We start from the raw sequence: 23,624 nt of genomic DNA, 5'->3' as shown, positions 1-23,624 counted from the left end.
TCTTTTATTTATTTTACTTTTGTATAAATATTTTCTCAAAATTCGGTTAGATTAGACGTTGACGATATTCCGGTATTAAAAGTTCTTGTGTCCTTGGACGACTTTGGTATCTTACCATCACTATGTTACCCAACGATAGGTGCACTTGCCCTAAGCGGGTTGTAGAGAGTGATATTGTTATATCGCGTTTTATAAATTTAAAGCTTGATAAATGAGTAAAAAGCATGTAAAAATATATTAAAAATATACACACCCTCGCTCACGTCATGGATCCATGAACTTTTTTCAAGGGGTTACTTTTTGGTATTTTCACTAATTCTTATTTTCCAAATCATACAAGATTTTCACTAATTTTGTTCCCTTTTTTTCCAAACCCAGGGGGTTCCTGGGACAACCCCCCCCCCCCCCCACACACACACACACACACTTGGTGAAACAGGTCATTTATGTATTACTTTTGATTTTCAAGCTTTAGTTAACTTTTTAATTGGGTTTGTATTAATGACTTTAGTATCTAGTTTTTTTATATTGAAAGCGAACTTTATTCTATCATTTCTTCATGTTTTGTTGATTCACTCATTCGTGTCTTTATGGTTTATATAAAGCGCGTTAACTGCCTAGAAGGGGGTTAGAAGGGTGGTTTGGGTAAAGCTCTTGATTCGTTCAGTGTATAAATCCTGCGAAGACTTGATTCAAGCTTATTAGAACTTCCTTTGAGGCAGATAGCATCAAATCAATGGAAGTAAGAACGGCTTGAATCCCTTATAAATAAACTACTATTAAAACTTTAAGTCGGCCTTGCGGGACTGTATCCCTGATGACTCAGACTGATATGGTCGAGGGTAGTGTTGCCTCCAAAAGGGGGACATGTCACATTTTGCATTAATAACTTACTTAATTATCTTTCAATATTTCGGACTCTCGGGATTGTATCCTTGCTGACTCAGACCAATATGACTGAGGGTATCGTTGCCTCCAAAAGAGGGACATGCCACTATAACTAAGATAATGTCTTAAAAAACACATAGTGCGGAAATCCTCAAAGGATATATAAAAGATGAATGGGAACCAAGTGATTTTATCTTGTATATTTGTTTCTTTTATTTATTTAGTTTATTCTTTATTTTACTTTTTCATAAATATTTTCTCAAAATTTGGTTAGATTAGACGTTGACGATATTCCGGTATTAAAAGTTCTTGTGTCCTTGGACGAACTCGGTATCTTACCATCACTATGCTACACCAACGATAGGTGGACTTGCCCTAAGCGTGTTGTAGAGAGTGATAGTGTTATATCATGTTTTATAAATTTAAAGCTTGATAAACGAGTAAAAAGCACGTAAAAATATATTAAAAATATACACACCTGTCACACCCCAACCGATGGCGGAAACATCGGGGTACGAGCACTAAGTGTTCAGATTGCTCATAAGAATTCCATAACACTATTGTTTCAATAAAAGTTAATTGATTTCATGCAATAATCTAAACAACGTCATCACAAATATCACATTACAAACCAAATCATAAATTGTTCAAATTGCTCAAAAGACTAAATTAACTAGGCGACGTTTCTAAGCATCTCCTAGCTTGATTCCCATGTTCCATCGCAACCTATCAGCCTGCAACATGTATTAAAATATCAATACAAAAGTATTGGCGAGTATACAAGTTTGAATACTAGAATAATAGATTAAAACAACTCATATCCACAATGTAAGTATAAAAATAGTTTCAGTCGTGCTAGTGTCGCAGTCCACGCAGTGATAGCCCAAGTATCCCGATGCTTTAGTGTTTACCCAAAACTCAAGGTAAACTAGAATCCTCCTAACAATACCCCCCCCCCCCCCCCGAGAATAATGGGAGAGGTGCATCTTCTATAGCGCTACTATTGTTAAGGCGGAACTACACACTCTGGATTAAACGTCACATAGCATAAAGAATTAAGAATCAAGAATCACAAGTTTCACGTACACATAGGATAGAGTTTAAGTTTCAAAGATTCAAGTTTAAGTTTCATAGAATACATGTTGCACCCCAAAAGTTTAAAGTAAAAAAGGGATCGAGTATACTCACAGTGATTGCTTAATAGTCGCAACTGTTATTGGATCAAAGGGAGCTCTTTTTAGAATTGGCCTGATTATATTAAAATAGGATAAGAGTCGGGCAGAGTAACGAGATGCACAAAGTGTCAGAACAGTCACTAGATCGGATGGCTGTCCGATCGGATGGCTATCCGATCGGATTGCCAGTCGATCGGTGACCTGGGTGTGAGAGACGAGTGGTTGTCTGATCGGATGGCCATCCGATCGGATTGCCTCTTGTTTCAAAATCCACAAGGTGATGGGGATAGGGTGGCTGCCCGATCGGTTTGCTGTCCGATCGGTTTGCCACTCGACCCAAGTGCTAAGTCTTCTGGTTCCTCTGATCGGGTGGCTGCTCGATCGGATTGCTGTCCGATCGGGTTGCCGTTCGATCAAGGTTCCAAGTTTGAAGTTTCAAGTTTCAAGTGCCTTGGTTATCTCAATCAGATGGCTGCTCGGTCGGGCGGCTGTCCGATCGAGTTGCCACTAGATCAAGGTTCCCAAAGTTTACATGTTTCAGAAAAAGATTCTAAGTGTTGAAAAGTTTCAGGGGTCAAGGCTAAAGGGCAGGTGTCACCTGATAGGGTGGCTGTCCGATCGGACGGTTGTCCGATCGGGTTGCCGCTCGATCGGGCAACCCCTGTTCTTGTTTACCACTTTGCAAGATTTCCAAGTATCTAGCTTAATGGTGACGGCACGACACGTAGGGGTGTTCAAAACCGGATATCCGAAAATTCGGATATTCAAATTTCGGATATCCGAAATTTTCGGATACCACATTTCACTATCCGAATCCGTATCCGAAATTTCGGATATCCGAAATTCGTATATCCGAAATTTCGGATACGGATTCGGATAGTGAATCGGATATCCGAAAATCCTTCTTTTTATTTAATTTTTATTTTTTTATTATTTTTTCATATTCGGAAACGGATATTTTGTATAATTTCGGATATCCGAATATAAGTTTTCGGATATTTTTAGGATATTTTGGATATTTCAGATATTTTTCGGAGGGTGGGGTTCGGCTACAAAGTCCATTTTCCCTACAAAGTGTACAAAGTCGTAAAACACCACAATTTCAGCCATATAACACACTCAAAACCCACAAATAACATAGTGAAGGTCACTGAAACACAATATCCAAACCCTAAGAGTCCTTAAAAACTTCAAACACACCATCGTACAACTATGAATATAAAACACAACATGATAATCAACATAAAACACATTAATATTAGTCATTCGATAATCAAAGCCTTACCATCCAAAACACTACGCAAAACCCACAAATATGGTGTTTTAGTAATCTTCACTATGTTATTTGTGGGTTTTGAGTGTGTTTTATGGCTGAAATTGTGGTGTTTTATGGCTTTGTACACTTTGTAGGAAAAATGAACTTTGTAGCCAACTCCCACCCATTTTTCGGATATTTTTCGGATATTTCGGATATTTTCGGATACTTCGGATATCCGAAAAAAATGAAAATTAATATTTTGGATATTTCGGATATCCGAAAATTTTTAAAATCACTATCCGAATCCGAATCAAAAAAATTCGGATATCCGAATTTCAGATATCCGAAATTTTGGATCTCCGATTTTACGGATATTTCGGATATCGGATATTTCGGATCGGATTTTCGGATACGGATAGTTTTGAACACCCCTAACGACACGTATTGAGACAACGGTAAACTTTTCGGCACACTGGCATTCTGATCGGGTGGGAATCACCCCTGTCCGATCAGTCGCCTGTCTCTCACGAGTTTATGTCGGAATCTGTTCCATGCTCGTCTTCACCGGTAATAACTCAGATCCAAGCCGACCTTTAGACTACTTATCAAGTCTACATTCCATTTAGACCTGGTTTCCACCAAATAAAGTAAAAGTTTTGGAGGAAAGAATAAGATAACTCAAATTTTATATGAAAAAGTCTAGATTTAGCTTAGATTTAGTGTGAATACGCATGAAATACCTTAGATCCGAGCTAGATCTTGCCGGAAATGACATCACATAGTAGTTTGTACAAACCACCATGATGACATCACCCTCAAGAACTCAGATTTGAGAGATTTCATGGTGAAAAGTGTGATTTCAAGGGTGAATCATGTAGAGGATGAAGTGTAGATCAAGAAAGTACAAGAATTTAGCTTGAAACGTATCGAAATCGCCAAGAAAATGGAGAAAATGTAGTGTGCGTGCATCTGGTCGAACAGGGCTGTCACATCAGGGAATAAAGTGATGTGACAGGCCTATTTATAGTGTGGAAGGGACTTGAGGCGGTTTGGCTTGGATAGGGTGGTGGCCCGATCGGGTGGTCATCCGATCGGGTGGTCATCCGATCGGGTGGTCATCCGGTCGGGTGACAATCCGATCGGGTGGTAATCCGATCGGGTGGCAATCCGATCAGATTGCCACTCTGGCCAATCCAATCCTCCCGCGTTCCCGTCTTTGATTCATTTTGCGAGTTAGATTAAGCATTGCGTATTTTAGAATAACTAGATTACATTTACATCATAAACATCAAAAGTTCCATAGATTCCGCCAGTGACAAGACTCCAGTCTCTCGCTTAACCAAGGATCAAGTTTCACGAGTCTCAAGAGTCAGGCACCAAATAAGTTTCAAGAGTCAAGAATCATAGTTTCTCAAGTATCAAGAATCAAGAGTCTAATTCTCCAAGTATCAAGTATCAAGAATCAACATAAAGGATCTAGCTTTCATAGTAATAAGAATCAAGTATCTAGAATAAAGAATCAAGCATCACAGTGTTAAGCATCAAGTATTGATAAGATTCAAACCAAAACTGCCAAAGTATCAACATCACATAACAAAAGGGACCAAAACTGGCAATAGTCTAATCTTCAGGGACTAATCTTGACAAGATCCTAAAGTTTAGGGACGCTGGGCGTTACAACACCCTCGCTCACGTCATGGATCCATGAACTTTTTTCAAGGGGTTACTTTTTGGTATTTTCACTAATTCTTATTTTCCAAATCATACAAGGTTTTCACTAATTTTGTTTCTTTTTGTTCCAAACACAGGGAGTTCCTAGGACAACCCCAACCCCCCCCCCCACACACACACAAATTGAGCCAACATAATAATTAGTGATCGACGTTATCTTCATTTAACTGATTGTGTGTAGAAAATATGACTAAAGTAGTAACCAATGATCGATTATCTTTATTTAACGTTGGTTGTATACGTTATATTATTTTAGGGTAAATTACACTTTTCTTGATTGTGTGTAGAAAATATGACTAAAGTAGTAACCGATGATCGATTATCTTTATTTAACTTTGGTTGTATACGTTATACTATTTTAGGGTAAATTACACTTTTCTTCCTTTATGTTTGTACCGGATTGCAACGGATAGCATTTAACTTTGATAATTATAGTCACAATCCTTTATTTGCAAAACCCGGTACACTATACGTCCTTTAGCACTAATCAAATTAAAATTTTTAGTTAAGTTTATTCACTTAAGGGTATTCTGGTCAATTCATATTTTTTTACTTAAATGTTTAATAAATAAAACCAAAAAAAATTGCGTATAGACTTCATCTTCCCAATTTCCTAACCCTAACCACAAGGGGCGAAGCTATGAAGGGGGCGGGGAGGCGCCTGACCCCCCGAACTTTTTCCTCAGTAGCGTTATGTATGTACGTTTCGTATAGAATTTTCAAGGTATATACGTTTTCGACCCCCCGGTTTTATAAAAAAAAAATTAGGTATATACTTTTAGGTCCGGTGACTTCCGACCCCCCGGTAGAAATTTTCAAGCTTCGCCACTGCTAACCACTACATCATGCCACCACCAACTCATCCTGCCGCCACCACCACCACTCCGGCCAAATATTAATTTTTCAAGCACTGCAATCCTTGTCTTTTGTAAGCTTTAACCTTTTCTCTAATCTTTTTTTCTTCACCTGCTCGCAATGCAGATTCATTACATGTTGTCGATGTTACTGCACTACAACTAGGGTATAAAAAGTTTATTGCTTCAACTGATTATTTATAAAGCAAGTTTCAAGATTTGGATCGCCATTACTATAACTTCTTCTTAATTAGAAATTTTTGCAATATGTGGTGGTGACGACAGGATGTAGTAGTGGCGGTAGGATGAGGTGGTGGTTAAGATGTATAACACAACCCAAACAAAATTTCATACGTATTTTATTTAGCGGACCATAATATTGTATTGGCTATTGGTTAAGATGTATAACACAATAGATGATTGAACATTCATTTGTAGTAGTATAGATATACTAGATGCTTCATAGAGCCACGTTAGATAGAGAGGCTAGGTACAAAGGCCATTAGTTGCGGAGTAGTGGGTAATAGAAACGGAAGATACATTGAATTTGCGTCTTCAATTGATGAATTTCCAAAACAATTGGTAGAGGGGATTTGGCCGTAATTGAATTTCGATCAGAATGCAAGTAAACATACCTACGATTATTGCTGGAATAACGAGAAGAGATAAGTCACATAAGCTTGAAGTCCGATGGTGAATCTAACGAATGCACATAACGATCCAGAGGTATATTGAGAGTGAGTATGAGTGAAAAGGTTTCCAAAGATGATTCTTCGATGTCAGTTTATATAGTCCCCAATAGAAACGACTTTTGGCAATGATTTGAGTTAAACTAATTTAAGAGCTTTCAATCCGATCAGATTTATGGTATTGAAGCATAGGGCTTTTGGTGTTCTTCTACTGAAATGTATTGTAGATGTATTGAAAGTGTGGCTTTTGTTGTACTCATTTTGGTATTGAAATGGTACTAACTTTAATGTATATATGTGTGCGCGTTCGGGGGGCAAAAGTGAAATGGTACTAACTTTAACGTTATTTTACTAATTTCGTGAAAATAACGTTAAAAGCGGCGGATGGTTAATCATGCATCATGTGGTGACGTTGATAGCTGAAAGACACGGAGTACATGCACCAATCAGTCTTTGTCCCGATTTTTTGAGTGTTATGTGTCTTAGGTCTAGGGCTTGATACAAAACTACAATCGAGCCAGGGGTCTCACTGGAAGCAGCCTCTCTATTCCTACGGGGTAGAGGTAAGGCTGTCTACATCTACCCTCCTCACACCCCACCTTAGCTTTGCTATTGGTGGGATTTACTGAGTATGATGATGATGATGATTTTGGTATTGAAAGACCGTAAATAGATAAGCAGGGGTATGTTAGGAATTAATTCAGGGTATAGAGAAATTTGTGAATGAAATCTTTCACATATCATCTTAAAATATGTTAAAGTTACTTTTGTGTCCATCATTTCTCCTTAATAATGTATTATAGATAAGTTGTACGTGAGTTTATAAGTTAATAGAGAGTTGTGGTCGTGTCTTTCATACTTTTATCATAAATTACACATTTTATGAGGATACACGAGTGAAAAGCTAATACTTGAATTACGATTACATATCATATCCGTTTAACTTAATACTTATATAAAAAATTTAGATATGCATAAAAATAAGTGCATTCTATGAAGTCACTCAACATACATGGATGGAAACAAAACAACTCATTATGTTTTTTTAACAACTTTATATTAACCAACTTTCCCAAAGTATCATATTATGTTATTTTCTAAAACACAAGTATCAAAATAAATTTCATTACATCTTAACCTTCTTAAAGAAGAGAAGCACTTAAGACTCTAGAGCATATGAAATGAGCCAAGGAGGATCATCAACTCAAAAGCTATGCTTTACGGGTTAACTAAAAAGTGTTAGTTAAAATGTCACGTCATTACCACATAGGCATTGATGCTTTAACTAACCCATCATTTAACAAGCATATTATGGTTTTACTAACCCATGATTTTTTTAAAGAGCTCCAACGGCCCTTTCTTTCTCAATTCAGACACCCACCAACATCTTTCTCGCTCTCATGCTCGTTAATGGGCTAACGCTCCTCCCTCTGGTGTCGTCCTTTCGCCATGGCATTTTGATGTTTGGCGCCAAAGTTGGGTGAGGTGGCATAAAACGTCACCCCACAATGACCAGCCTAAAGACGATGTGTAGGAGAGAGGAAGGAAGATCATAAATTATATGGTCACAAATTGTCGACGAGAAACACTTACCACTTTCCACTTATGTAAGTGGGAGATATAAAAGAATAAAGGGTGTAGTTAGTGGGGCATTTCTAAGTAGGGATGTATAACCAACCATCCATTTTACATCCGATGGTCAACGCTCCGCATAGATTTACCCAATCTACTAACTAATATTTTGAATTTTTTTTACAAAACCTTTTTTTAACGGCAAATTTGGATCACTAACGGACCACTGTAATATCATTGTGCCACCAGCGGAACCACCCGATCATATCCATCTCCACTAGACACCAATTCAGAGGTAAACCCAATAAATAAGTGGAAAACCCCTAGTGGTAATCGAACCCAGTACCTAATGGTGCTAAAATTTATCTCACTCTAAAGATGCCACTAGGGCCGTAATGCAAAGAGATATTTTTTTTTTTTTTTTTTTTTTTACAAAAGTAAAAATAGTTACTAAAGAAACAAAACTACCAATAGGAGGAAAAATATGTTACAAAAAAATCACAAGCCCCGAATCTCCTCTTTGTTTTGTGTCAACACAACTCACAAACAAACAAGAACACAAAACTGGCCTAGCAAAACTCCCATTTTTCCCACAAGTTAAATTAAATTACCCATTTGGATAATTCATATCCTTGAAACCCTAATTTAAACCCATCATCTTCACCATTTTTCTGCTCTACTCACACAGCTTTGCACCTGTAATCCCTGCCTCATCTTTATCTTCTGTTAAGTTCATTGAATATAGACGGTTTGTTGCATATATTATCAAGTGGGTATTCTTTATATTGTCTGTAATGTTTATTAAGAAATTGGGTTTTCAAGAACAATTATAAATCTTGATTATTAAAGATAAAGATTGTAACTTTATTATCTTTGTAATTGTTTTCCATCTGGGATAAAGATTGTAACTTTGTTGTTCTTGTAATCTTTTATTCTTTGCAACTGTTTTTCATCTGGGATTTTGTTTAATTTCTCATTTCTTGAATGGTTTTGAAATGCAGGCTGATTTGAAAGATTTAATGCTGGTATCTGAATAGATCTTCATGTGGGTATTCTTTATATGCTTGTAATTTTTGTTAAAAGTATTGGGTTTTCAAGAACCGATAAAAATCTTGATTTTTTAGAGATAAAGATTATAAATTTGTTGTTCTTGTATCTTCTATATTTTGTAATTAATTTTCATCTGGGATTTTGTTTGATTTCTCATGTTCTTGAATGGTTTTTGACTTTTGAAAAATGCAGGCTGATTTGAAAGATTTGATGCTGGTTTCTGCATAGATCTTCATGTGGGTATTTTTTAAATATATTATTTTTTTTTGGGTATTATTATTTCTTAGAGTTAATAGCTAAAATGGGTGTTTCAGTTTCTTTTTAAAGATAAAGTTTAAAGATTCAGTTTATCATGTTCTTGAAATATTATGAAATTCATGGTGATTTGAAGCATAGATCTTCATGTGGGCATTCTTAATTTTTTTTTTTTTTTTGTATTACTTTTTTGCTTTTGGGTATCATTATTTCTTAGTGTTCATAGCTACAATGGTTGCTTCAGTTTCGATTTATAGATTCAGTTTTTCATGTTCTTGAATAATTACGAAATGCAGGGTGATTTGAACTTTTGAAGCATTTGATGCTGGTTTTAGCACCGATCTTTATGTGGGTATTCGTTATTTTACATTTTTGTATATTTGTTGGTTTTGGGTGGGTGTTGTTTTTTAGGGTTCTTGACTAAATTAGGGGTTTTACTTGTTTTTCAGATATAAAGATTGAAGCATTGGTGTATTATTATTATATTTATGGATAAGTTACAGTGGGGAAATAGAAAGAGGCTGAGATGTGTAAAAGTGAAAGAATCAGATGGAAATGGAATTGTTGTGCAGAAAAAAATCACTTCTCAACGTGTTGATCGGAGGGTTGTAAATGAACAAGATTCTCATCATCATTCTCTTCATTCTTCATCTTCTCAAAGTCTCAACAGGTAAAAGTTTCTAATTTATTTCAACTTTAATATCTATATCATAGTTTTAAAAAACGGCTGAGGCGTGCGCCTCGAGGCGAAACGCCCAAAAAACGATTCTGTGGTGCGCCTCAGGGGGTTTATGTTGTACGTGCGTCTCAGAGGGGCTGAGGTGCTAAAAAGGCTGCGCCTCAGGGGTTTTTGATACTTGTTTTTGATGTTTTTGAATTTTTGTGTCAATTTCAAGCAATTTATGTCTTTTTTATGTGTGTTTTTTATCATTTTGATGAATTTGATGATGAATTTAGTTAGTATTATTATTTTTATAAGATATATAATTTTTATATTTATTTTTCCATTCCGCCTCGAGGCTTACGCCTCGTGAGGCGAAGGGAAAACACCTCAAAACTCGTTTCCGTTCTTTTAAACCTTGATCTATATGTATATTTGTAAATCTATATAAACCCTCATATGTAGCTTAACTTTCGGTTACTTTTGTGTTTTCTTGAAGAAAAAATCTAGGTCTATAGCCCTTTGCCTATTTTCAGCTAGAAGATGATGTATTAATGTTTGTTTTTATTTTATGTTTTTGGCTATGTTACTGATTAACAAGTGAAAAAGAACATGGGTTTTGATAAAAAAGAATCAATCTTTATATGCAAATCTTCATTGGTTTCTTCAAATTCATAAAGAACTAGAATTTCGACCCGTGTCGTGTGCTGCGGCGGCAACGTCGTGTTTGTGACTTTGTTCACACGTTATGTTCGTGACATTAACGTCATTAGACATAGATAAAAAAAAGTATGATGTCTAGGACGTTGTTGTGTAATGTTGTAAGAGTAATTTAGATAGTGGTGTAAAGTCGTAAAAGTAATTTAGACATAAACGTGGTTAGACATAGATAGAAAAAAGTATAATGATGTGTCGCACGTTACAGTGTAAAGTCGTAAAAGTAATTTAAATAAAATGAGGTGTCAAGTAATTAAGTAAAAAAAGTTGGCGGGTCAAATTTGTCAATTACCAAAAGTTAGAAAAGAATGTATGATGATGGTTAATAGTGTTTCATGTCATACGTTTGAAAGGTATTATTTATTCTTTTTACAAAAAAGTTAACGAACAAAGGTTTAGTAAAAAAATAAAAAACGTATATTACATATAATACGGGGGTTAAGTTGAAATATTAGCATGTTGAGGGTTTAAGTTGAAAGATTTACGGGTTAAACTTGAAAGTTTACAAGTCGAGGGGTCAGGCTGAAAAGGACGCAGAAGATGAGGGGTGAAGTTGTAAACTACAAAGAAAGTTGAAAAGAAGAAAAGAAATAATTTTAAGTGTATATAGAATTTGATGATTTTTATGTTTTTAGTACCTCTTTGCAGCTTGAAGATTTTGCAGAGATGTATTCATAATTTTACTTTATTTTTTCATTTTTTTTGGTTATTTTATTGATTAAAAAGCGAAAAAAGAACATGGGTTTTGATAAAAGAATCAATCTTTGCATGCAAATCTACATGGTTTTTGACTTTTTTCAAATCCAATCAAGAATTTGATGTTTTTTATGTTTTTAACAAATCTTCACAGAAAAAGAAAGAAATATATGGATTCTGTGGGCCGTGTTCTTGCTTTCTAATCGATCTTACGGTTACCAACAGGAAGGCGATGTCAGCATTATCGTCACCCGAAAAGGAAGATCGATATTACACGACACGCGGATCAACCGGTGTCGGGTTTGACGAGAGTAGCAGCAGCAAGAAAGCGTTAACAATGGAGCCGAAGAAAGAGAGTAAAAAGACCGTTTGGCCCCGACTGTACACTACATTATCAAGCAAAGAGAAAGAAGAAGACTTTATGGCCATGAAAGGGTGTAAACTACCTCAAAGACCTAAAAAAAGAGCCAAAACCATTCAAAGAACCTTGCTTGTATAATTACCTAATTACCCTTTTCATATTTTTTGGTAGTTTCCAAAAGAGTAAATGTCATTTTCGACCCTGAGGTTTGGCTACTTTTGTGACTTTCGTCCAAAGGGTTGTTTTTCCGTGCATCAGGATCCAAAAGGTTTGTAATCTTGTCATTTTCATCCGACTCATTAACTCCATCCTTTTTTTTTAATGTTAAGTCAGGCGTATTTTTGTCTTTTTAGACTTTTTTTTTTCTTGTGATGATTAAAGGGTTTGGGCGGGGAGAAAGTCGACAGAGGTGGATCTTTATTTTTATAGTGTTTTTTATTTTAATAAAAATGTCTAGAAATACGGAAATGCCCCTCATTTAACGGAAAACGGATGGAGTTAACGAGTCGGATGAAAATGACAAGATTTAAACCTTTTGGTTCTAGATGCGGAAAAACAAACATTTAGACAAAAGTGCCGAGGGACGAAAATGGCATTTTATTCTTTCCAAAATTTCGTGTTTTGATTTGAATTTTTATGTTTTGAATTGCAGTTGGTAAGTCCAGGTGCATGGTTATCTGATCTATGTCAAGAAAGATATGAAGTTAGAGAGAAGAAGACTTCAAAGAAGGTTGGTCAACCCTTTTGGTCAAATCTTGCTACAATGACTTGTACATTTTGTATTAAAAGTTATACATAGCTTAAGGTGGAAATATAAGGTCAAATTAAGAGCAATATCATGCTAGAATATCTTGCAGTATGCTTGTTAAAAGTGTTGTGCATGTTCTTTAGATTTGGTACCATTTTGGTCAAATTTGATATAGTGGTGTTTTAATGTCTTATTACATTAAATGTACTGTTCTGTATTAAAAGTTAATACATTGATTTTTTTTTTTCAGAGGCCCAGAGGATTAAAGGCAATGGGAAGCATTGAAAGTGATTCAGAATGAGATTTGGGATAAAAGATATTGAATTTGATTGGTTTTTTTAAGGGGTTGGTAAAAGTTTGAATGAGAAAACTCTAATCTTTGAGTTTTGGATAAATTTGTTTGGTTATTTTAATATTGTGTTAATTTAATATTCGCTTTAATAAATTGTAATTAATATTTTGATTTTTTTTGGACGGCTAGATCATCCTAACGATCACCTAGGTCACGAGTAGGAATCCCCTGGGTGGTATATTATTGCCAGTTTAAACCAGTGCCACATACCCCCCCCCCCCCTTCTCACGCAAGATTTGACCCTGAGACATTCCGGGCATGAACCCTCACCTCCCCTCAAACCAATTGGTCCATATTAAGTAAAAAGTTATACAAATGGTCCATATTGTATCCCTAGATTTTTAGTTTGATCATAAAAGGTTACACATTTAGTTTCAATGATATAGGATTTTGTTTTTTATTTTTGTTTTTTTATATTTTTAGAACGATTAGCTTGTACACTTTCTAAGGGTGGTGGGAGCGCCCTACTCGGCCACCCCTCCAAGTAGTTTGTGTTGGTTCAGGCCCTTTCAAACACGCACTCAAAGCACTATATGCAGAAAATGTAAAGATGAAGAAAGCTTGAAATATATTATCGAATGAAAATGGGGTACATCACTAAATAAACAAATACTAAAAGGCATGAAATACACGTGTTTGACGGTTCGAAGAGGGGTGTGTAAAATGAGCAGAATTGATAGATTTTTTGTTTGTGACAACGTGTTTAATAAATGGCCGAATGTTTGTGTTAGAGCATTGAAAAAAGACCGTTCGGATCATTCCCCGTTAGTTTTTACAGTTGTGGATTCCAACTTTGGAGCGAAACCATTTCGGTGGTTTGATTCTTGGTTGGAGAAACCGGAGTGTTTAGATATTATCACAAAGGTTTTTTCGGAATGGATAGATCAAGGCCCTTCTGATGTGAATTTATTGAATAAATTAAAAAGGTTGCGTGGGGTTTTAGGCCAATGGCAAAAAAAAAGGAGCCTAATCGAGAAAGAATCCGAAAGTGAACTTCTCAAGGACAGGGCCGACTTAGAGTTATTAATGGAGCAAAGAGATTTGAATGAGGAAGAGCTTTGGGTTTGGTCTGAATGTTCTAAAAACTTGGAAGAAATTCGGTGGCAAAAGGCTCGAGACTTGAGACAGAAATCTCGAGTCAAGTGGGCTACTTTGGGGGATGAAAATTCCAATTTTTTTCATAGCATTGTAAACGGGAGGAAAGCCACAAATGGGATTACGGGTTTGGTTATTAACGGGGAATGGGTTTCTAAGCCTTCGTTGGTTAAAAGAGAGACGTTGAGGTTTTTTAGAAACCATTTCAAAGAAGATATTACATGTCGGCCTGATTTAATTTGTCCGGAGGGAAACGTATTGGGTGATTCGGATGGCGAACAGTTAATTGCTCCTTTTTCTAGACAAGAAATCAAAGAGGCGGCTTTTGAGTGTGGTTCTAACAAAGCTCCGGGCCCCGATGGGTTCAATTTCTTTTTTGTGAAGCGGTTTTGGGATTTTTTGGAGGAGGATTTTGTTCGCATTCTTAATGAGTTTCATCAGAGTGGTTTTATTCATCCGGATTGCGCGTCATCCTTTATTACTTTGATTCCCAAGGTGCGTACTCCTTTGGGTCTCAAAGACTATAGACCTATCACTCTTGTTGGTATGGTTAGCAAGATTATTTCTAAAATTCTTGCTAATCGTATTAAAAGAGTTATGGGGAAGGTTATTTCAGATTCGCAGTCGGCTTTCTTGTCTGATCGCTTTATTCTCGATGGGCCGTTAGTGATAAATGAATTGATTGATTGGCTTAAAAGAAGACGCAGAAAGGTTTTTCTCTTGAAGATAGACTTCGAAAAGGCGTATGATAATGTAAACTGGAATTTCTTGTTGTCTATTATGCTCCAATTGGGTTTTCCTCCTAAGTGGTGCGATTGGATAAAGGGTATTCTTATGTCGTCTAGAGCCGCGGTGCTAGTTAATGGTTCCCCGACTTTTGATTTCAAGTGTGAGAAGGGGCTTCGGCAAGGCGATCCAATTTCCCCTTTTCTCTTCTTGGTGGTTATGGAAGCCCTCTCGCGCATCATAAAGAAGGCCAGAGAGAATAACGATTTTAAGGGTATTCGTTTTGCGGAGGGAGAGGAGGATGTTACCCACCTTTTTTACGCCGACGATGCTCTTATTTTGGGTGAATGGTCAAGAGAAAATCTTCAAGGCACGGCGAGAATTCTTCGCATCTTTCACATTGTCTCGGGTCTTCGTATCAATATAGCCAAATCAAACCTTTTTGGGGTGGGTACTAGTGATCAAGAGGTGGACAACATGATGGAAGTTTTGGGTTGTCGTAGAGGTGCCTTCCCGTTTGTCTACCTTGGCATTCTAGTCGGCGCCAACATGAATCGGGTTAGAAATTGGAACCCGGTTATTGAGGTCATAAAAAACAGGCTCTCTTCTTGGAAAGCTAGATGCTTATCCATAGGCGGTCGCCTTATTCTCATTAAGTCGGTTCTCGAGAGTTTGCCTCTTTATTATTTATCTTTGTACAAAGCTCCAAAAGCGGTGGTTGATAATATAGAAGCCATTATGAGGCGTTTTCTTTGGTCGGGAGCTAGCCCCGATAGAAAAATCCCTTGGATAGCGTGGGATATTATTACTTCTTCTAAAAAGGATGGGGGCCTAGGGGTTTCGAAAATCCAGGTGGTAAACGAAGCGCTTCTTCTAAAGTGGACTTGGCGTTTCAAAAACGACGGAAGTAACTTGTGGAAACGGATAATTCGGGGCTGTCACGAAAACTCCAGGGCTTGGTTACACCTTCCGTGCTTGTCTTCCGCAAGTGGGGCTTGGAAGTCGATAGTAAAGATTGGAGAGAAAAGATTATCCAACGGAAGTTCCCTGCAGAGTTACTTCTTTAGCTCTGTTGGGAATGGAGAAGCGGTTTCTTTTTGGTGCGATGTTTGGCTCAGAGATATCCCTCTTCGGTTGGTCTATCCTAACCTTTTCAGTTTGGAATCAAACAAGTGGGCTTCTGTTCTTGATAGGGTAAAGATAGATAATGGCTCGAAAGTGATTCGCTGGGAATGGAGACAAGAACCGTCCTCGAGTGAAGCCATTTCAGAACTGTTTTCGCTGCTGGAAGATATCTTTGAGTTCAATTTCAGAGAAGGTAGGGACAGGTGGACATGGAAAGCGGATAAAGATGGCGTTTTCTCGGTCAAATCTGCAAAACAGCTTCTTTATGATGAATTTCCGCGGCGTTCTGGCCATAGCGTCGATTGGAAGAATTGGACTCCCCTAAAGTGCAAGATAATGGTTTGGAGAGCAGTTCTGGACCGTCTTCCCACTCGCGTTGAGCTGTCAAAAAGGGGTATGCATCTGCAGTGTTCGGAATGTATTTTCTGCCATTCGGATGTCGAATCAGCGCTTCACGTGTTTACCGGATGCCCGTTTGCTCTGGAGGTCTGGAACAGAATAGCAGGTTGGTGCAAATTAAGTCCGTTCTTCGCGTTTGATGTGCAAGATGTGTTGCGGTATGTCGAGGCTCAAAGGTTGGTGAAACAGAAGACTCGTATCCTTAAAGGGATTGTTTTTACGGCTATGTGGTCTATATGGCTGGAACGGAACGCTCGTATGTTCAACAACACAAGTCGAAGACCGGTGGAGCTCATAGAAAATATTAAGTCGATTTCGTTTTTTTGGTTCCGGCATCGAACTAGATTAAAAAATGTAGATTGGTGTTTATGGTGTAATAACCCGCTAGACTCGATGTAATCGTTTTTTGTTGCCCGTGGGTCCCTGTTTTAGGGGCGCTCGTGGTGTTTTGAATGAATTTTTCTTACAAAAAAAAAATAAACAAATACTATCCTATTTATACGACGAAAACAAGTAAACAACATAAATAAACAAAACTCAGTCCACGTCCTCCTTTTAATCAGCAAAAAACAAAATCCATGTTTCGCCAAGATGGTCAACACCTCGACGACCATTTTAAGTCCAATGGATGCGGTCAACTTCTGACCAGACCAAGTCTTTTAGCGTGCAAACTATTGATGGCACGTGACATGTTACCCGTGACCTGTGATCCGTTAACCCGTGAATAAACCCGATTAACCCAACAGTTCGAGTACCGTGAATAATTATTCTTATATTTCATTACCCTTGAGTGCATGGGCGGATCTTAGAAGAGCTCTGGCAAGGCCACGGCCCGGGCAAGTTTTTCGGCCGTAGTGCTAATTTTCCGCATTTCGATCGAAATTTTTTATATATACTATGTTTGGCCCGGGCTTGCCCGGACTTTTTTTAGTGCCCGTGTTTTTCGGCCCTGGCACGTTCAACGGGCAAGATCTGCCACTGCTTGAGTGGTGTATAAATCCCGTTTCATTTGAAAAAAAAAAGTTGGGTTATAAATCAAACAAGGTTGGTCAACAAAAAATAAAAATCGGCTTGTAAAAAGCTAGTTCAGGTTATAAACCGGTTTAGGAGGGAAAATGTTTGAACCTATTAAATAGATTGGGGTCAAGTTTAAATCAGTTAAAAAAACCCGTTTTTTATATGTTTTTTTTTCAAATCAGGTCCGGTCAAACCTGTTTCAGAGAATAAGATTACGAATTGACGGGTTAAATGGTGTCCAAATTGGTTTAGGTCAAACTGACTTTTTAGTGAAACGGATTGGGTTATAAACTGGTTTGAAAGGCCCATAACGGCTTTCCTTTTACACCTTTAGAAATTAGTCTGAATGGAAATCGGTGTAAGTTGTTGATTGATTTAACACTTGTATAAAACGTGGGAGTAATTATTGGTTTGACTTCATATTCTATTGGTACTCGATTTGATAAACTTTGTGCTATGAGGGCAGTCATTTTTAATAGGTTATTGGATTTTGGGTATGGTCCGCAAAAGTAGTTGGTGGCTAGAGACTGGTGGTTGGTAGCTGTAGTTTTTTAGATATATTTAGATGTTTGGTAAAGTAGTTGGAGCTTTTAATAAAATGTTTAAAATGATCAAAATGGACATAACTAAAAACACATAACTAAAAACTTCATTAATTTAAGCGGTTAAAATAGTCATTTTTTCCTAAAAGCTTGTAGCTCTTTCTAAACGCTACTAGTAGGAGCGATCAACCAAAAGTTTCAAGTTCCTAACCTAAAAGCTTCAAGCTCCTTCAACCAAACAAGACTTTTTATTGAGTATGAGCTTTTTCTTAAAAACTTAAGCTCCTAACAGCTCCATGCCAAACATACCCTTTATCATTTCTAGCTATGAGTATTGGCCGCTGTCACTTTTAACTATCACTTTGACTCCCACCACTCTCAGCAGTCAAAATTATAATTTTGCCCTCAATTCAAATTTATAGTCTTGCCATCGTTGTAGCTTTTGATAAATTACAATTTTCCTCCGGTTCAAAATTACATTGTTGTCATCGTTTTAGTTTTTTTAGCAAACATATGGTAGTGTTTTGTTTTAATTGGTTAACTCGATGTAATTTATTTCTTTTAGTATTTCATCTTTTAGCCTTTTTTCCTTTGCTACCATGACGAACCAACATGGGGGAATGGTGCCCGTTTGCTTTTAGTGGACAAACGTTGCTACTCCTGGATTTTAATAAAATTACTCTACAATTCCTAAACTTAGTTAAAAATAAATTCTTTGACGACCATATTTTTATCTTGTCTCGATTTAATTTTATTGAGATTGTGTTATGAGTAGTATGTACAAGTATCCAAAATATATGCGTACATGTTATAAAATTGAGAAATATTTCACAGCCCCAAAACGCGAGCAGGGTATAAAGCTAGTTAACATAATAGCATAAGGGTACACGGTATGGTTTGTTTGAGTTACTTCGGTGACTCCTTTCACCGATCGGGGAAGTCACCGATTGTTTGAATGTTTTCGGTGTATAGTTACCGATGGGGGAAGAGGAGGGAAGGAGGAGGGAGAGAGGTTTAATGGTGGGTCCCAACCCCTTTCAACCAATCATAATTTTTTTTAAATTATTTACCACTATCTAGGTGTTTGAACCATACCCTCTGATTGAGTGCAAAATGAGGAGTGGAATGGGGACTTGATATGGCATGCTATTATTGGGTAGAGAATAATACAAACAACCTAAAGTGATTAAACCATACCCTCCACCCTAATAGATTGTCAAGAATAATAGATGGTTCCTTCCTTTTAATAAACTTTTGTCGTTAAAAAAACGTAATACCATCAAACACCCTTCTTGAGTTACGTTTCAAAATGAAAATTTAGTGAATCACGATACTCATACTGACCGTAAATTTTACCCTCTCTCTTTCAAGAATATAATCATGTTATCTATGTTGAGTTGTTGACCATAAATGTGTTGTCTTCGTCAATAAGCAAGAGACTAATATTTATATTTATAGTGGAATAAATATAAACATCTACATCACGGACATTCCAAATTTGCCTCTTGTATATTACAATTTTATAGTTAGGGTGTAAGGCTGGAGGGTGTGGGAGGGGCTTTATCAACGATATGTCAACGTCATGTCACACAGAGGCTTTAAGACTCCTCTCCTTAACTTGCAGGGTGTGAGATAAAGCCCCTTCACACTATAGCGCCCCCTCCTTTAACCAATCCCTCCTCGTTCTTCGCGATTGAAGCTCGTTAACATGGTGGAGCCTTTCCTATAGCGCCCCAAGTTGAATTGCTGGGTGTGGGACGATGGCGCCAGGTGGCGCTATAGGGGCTGAGGTGGCCCTGGTGGCGCCTCCACACCCTCCAGCCTAAGGGGTGCATGCCTAAGAGAATTAGGTAGAGTTTTCCTTCACCCAATCACGTTGTGCCATGTAATTTGACACTCATTTTTGCCTGTTGCCCAAAAAACATAAGAGGTGCATGCCTAAAATAAGATTAGGCAAACCATTTAAAAAACAAAAACAAAAACATGTGATTGGTTGATTTGGGTATGGGCTCCACCACTTCTAACTCTCCTTCTCTTTGCCGCATGCGACAAGTGCTCGCCGAAATCACATCTTCATCATCATTGTCGATCGGCACAAAGGGGTGGTGGTGAAACATGCCTCTCGGCATGTGGGTTGCCGATGGGTTTGCCTAAACCCACCCTGTACACCCTTATAATTCACTATTTTTTCAACACCAAAAACTTATTCAATAATAATAGAGCATTGATGTAGGTATTTCTTTTTATGTTTCTTTATGTGTTTGGTATAAATTTCGTTAAAAACAAATTTGCTTTGGGAGTGTGAGATAGGTGGACGGGGAGTACGCAACCGAACAACCGCAGGGGCTTCCAGTCCTTTATGGATTTCAAGTCGGGAATAGGAATTGCAATAGTATTTTCTTTTATCGTATGGTATAGTGAGTGTCGATACCGTAACAAATTAAACTGATATCATCGAAACAATATCGATAGTATATTCGTTGTTATGATTTTCTTCCGATATAAAACACCTCCTCTAAGTCGAAACAATATCGATAGTATATTCGTTTTTATGATTTTCTTCCGATATAAAACACTTCCTCTTAGGTATATATCTTTCAATTGCGCATAACATATATTACATATGAAGATAATTAAAATTAAAAACAAAATTAAAAAAAAAGTATGTATTATTCAACATATACAAAGACAATGGCAAGGAATAGTGTTTCCCTGCCATTGGTCGAAATGGGTGGCCGCCCCTCCTCTATTGGACCAACCATTTTATTATTTTATATCCATTTTAAAATTACGGTTTTGCCCCCAGTTTAAAATTACGCTTTTCTCTCAACTAAAAAATATAATAACCCTTTTGCCAGCAGCTAAAATTACGATTTTGCCATCGATTCAAAAATTACGATTTTACCCCCAGCTTTTTGTTTTATACCCGCTTTAAAATTACGGTTTTGCCCCCAGTTTAAAATTACGTATTCGCCCCCAGTTCAAAATAAAATTATACTTTTGCCCCCAGCTCAAAATTACGAATTTTCCCTCGATTCAAAATTACGATTTCACCCTCAGTTTAAAATTACTTTTTTTGCCCCCAACTAAAAATAAAATTATGGTTTTCCCCTACCTCAAAATTACGATTTTACCCTTGGTTCAAAATTATGATTTTCACCAGTTCAAAATAAAAATATAACTTTAGAGCATTCACATCCAGCCCCCTAAAATTATACATTCATTACACTAAAAAACAACTCCTATATCAATATATTTCCACTAAAAACAAATATTTTTTCTCTCTCCTTTTCAATTAAATAATACTTTTGTACCTTTATTATTACATTTTTCTCTCTCCTACCCTCACAACCACTTTCAATATATATTAAAAAAATTATAGTGGGTGAACAGTGTCCCCCAAATATACAGATGAACAGTAACATTTTCTCTCTCCTCCACTCACAACCATTTTTTATACTCTTCATATTCTAAAAACTCCACACTCAATTTAGTTCTTTGGATGTGAATGCTATTACACCCAGCTAAATCGAAAATACGATTTCGCCCTCAGGAAAAAAAAATTACGATTTTACCCTCAGCCAAAATTACGTTTTCGCCCCAGTTCAAAATAAAATTTTGTTTTTCCCTGGCTCAAAATTACGATTTTACACCAGTTTATTATTTTATAACCACTTTAAAATTACGGTTTTTCCCCAATTTAAAATTACGTTTTTGCCCTCAGTTCAAAATAAAATTATGCTTTTGCCCCCAGCTAAGATTTACCATTTTCCACTCGGTTCAAAATTACGATATCACTCTCAATTCAAAATTACATTTTTTGTCCCCTAGTGCAAAATAAAAATATGGTTTTCCCCTAGTTAAAAATTAGGATTTTACTTTCGGGAAAAAAATTGATTTTTCCCCCAAGTAAAAATAAAAATATGACTTTGCCCTCAGGTAAAAATCGTGTTAAGGAGCTGTGTAACACTCTTTTTACTTTTTCTTTCTAGCAAAACTATGGTACTGTTTTTTTAATTGACTAAGAATTATTCGGCTATCGCCCCGCAACGCGAGCGGAGAAACACCTAGTTTTTTTTATAAGATGAAGCCATGAAGTTGCTCTTTATTTAATTAGACAGATTGGACATCACTTGGTAGCGGTTCGTGGTTGAACTAACATTTGATACTTAATACAATGACACGTGTGAACTCACAACCACGTGTCAACAACACAACATATTTTCATCGTCACCTAATTTTAGTTTAGAGTCCAGTATCTTGGGTTGCCTATTTTGACCCTTTTAACTTGACTTTTGCTCATTTTCATCCTCCAATATGCAATCCTAACAAACTTTGAAAAGGTTAAATTATATGTCAAATAAAATGATTGAAATACTCTCTGTTAAAATCATGTTATATTTTTCTAATTAAGAAATGCTCCATCCAAGATCCTAACTTGACTTTTGTATACTTTAAAGACTAAATTTTCAAAATCGTCTGTGAGTGTTGGGTATATTTGTCATTTTCATCCAAAACAACATTTTTGTACCATATAGTCCTCCACTTTTGGGATTTTTTTTGTTATTTTCATCCAAATATTTGATAGAAAAAATAAAGCAAATTCGATGTTTGGATTAAAATGGCAAAAAATCCCAAAAGTGAAGGACTATATTGTATAAAAAAAGTTGTTTTTGATGAAAATGACAAACATGCCCAAACCTCAGGGACAATTTTGGCAACTTACTCTACTTTAAAATATACTATACTAATATAGTCCCAAAGTGAAGGACTATAATACGTAATAATATATACGTATATCACATATTGGAGCAAGTTTGATAATAAGATTGTTTTAGGGGAACACCAATCGAAGGGGTGCCCTTGTAAAGATCCTTGATGAACATCGCGTCAAGGTGTTTGCTATCTGATTTGGGAAATAACATTATTTGAGTGTTATTATTCTCGTACTTAGAGGCAAATCACATAGAAATTATAATAAAATCGCATCAAAATCTCATCATAAGTGTTTCTTATAAACTCTATGTTAATTGAAGAGTAATTGTGGTTGATAATATGTGTATCCATTGAGATTTAACTAGATAGCATATAACAATTATAAAATTTAATCGCTTATCAATATAAGCATCAAGATCTGATCACGAGAAAAGGTTTTAAACCAATCAGAAACACATATAATTGTACAAGAATGGAATAACTTAACATCAAGGGCATTTCTAACTATATCCAATTGGTAATATAGCTCATATGAACATACGAAGCTTATCCGAATAAGTAAACCATCTGGGTTGTGATTAAAAGGAAATTATTTCGATTAAGCAAGAGAAATATGCTTAATCTGGTAACTAGAATACAAAGCTATATGAAATCTGATACAAATAAACAAGCATTCAACATCGTGAACCTGACAATGAAGAATACTTAACGTTCTCTATAGACGAACAACACGATCCAAACGTAGGACACCATCCGCTCTAATTCAATAAACAAAAGAAACACATACTCTAATCTCATCCAACCCTCTTCACAACCAAAACAATAACAGACTCTTTGATCTTACAACAACATATAATCCTTTCAAAATATCATCAGTGATGACACTTCCAATGTTCAATGGTGGTTCCGACCAGTTCCATGGCGCCGGTTATACCATCGTTCATAATCAATGAAATTAAAAGGAAATTATTTCGATTAAGCAAGAGAAATATGCTTA

General features: G+C 36.5%; 1 protein-coding gene across 3 annotated transcripts; it reads left to right on the top strand.

The window, feature by feature from the left end:
• The first annotated feature begins 8,668 nt into the window (after positions 1 to 8,668).
• On the top strand, positions 8,669 to 13,118 carry LOC110922074. 3 transcript variants are annotated; one of them, XM_022166401.2, is made up of 8 exons: positions 8,669 to 8,865; positions 9,169 to 9,212; positions 9,410 to 9,453; positions 9,769 to 9,820; positions 9,922 to 10,142; positions 11,772 to 12,039; positions 12,560 to 12,637; positions 12,906 to 13,118. In XM_022166401.2, the coding sequence occupies exons 5-8, from the start codon at positions 9,961 to 9,963 to the stop codon at positions 12,954 to 12,956; spliced, it is 579 nt and encodes a 192-aa protein (XP_022022093.1). In that variant the 5' UTR covers positions 8,669 to 8,865; positions 9,169 to 9,212; positions 9,410 to 9,453; positions 9,769 to 9,820; positions 9,922 to 9,960; the 3' UTR covers positions 12,957 to 13,118. The 3 variants fall into 3 exon arrangements, with proteins under 3 accessions (XP_022022093.1, XP_035835898.1, XP_022022091.1); XM_035980005.1 differs by having other exon boundaries at positions 8,669 to 8,892; XM_022166399.2 differs by having other exon boundaries at positions 8,669 to 8,936.
• Positions 13,119 to 23,624: the final 10,506 nt, after the last annotated feature.

Source organism: Helianthus annuus, chromosome 11, assembly GCF_002127325.2.
Source record: "Helianthus annuus cultivar XRQ/B chromosome 11, HanXRQr2.0-SUNRISE, whole genome shotgun sequence".
In the NCBI taxonomy this organism is placed as follows: Eukaryota; Viridiplantae; Streptophyta; class Magnoliopsida; order Asterales; family Asteraceae; genus Helianthus; species Helianthus annuus.
Note: the sequence above shows the minus strand (reverse complement) of the source record. Positions and strands in the feature narration are given on the sequence as shown.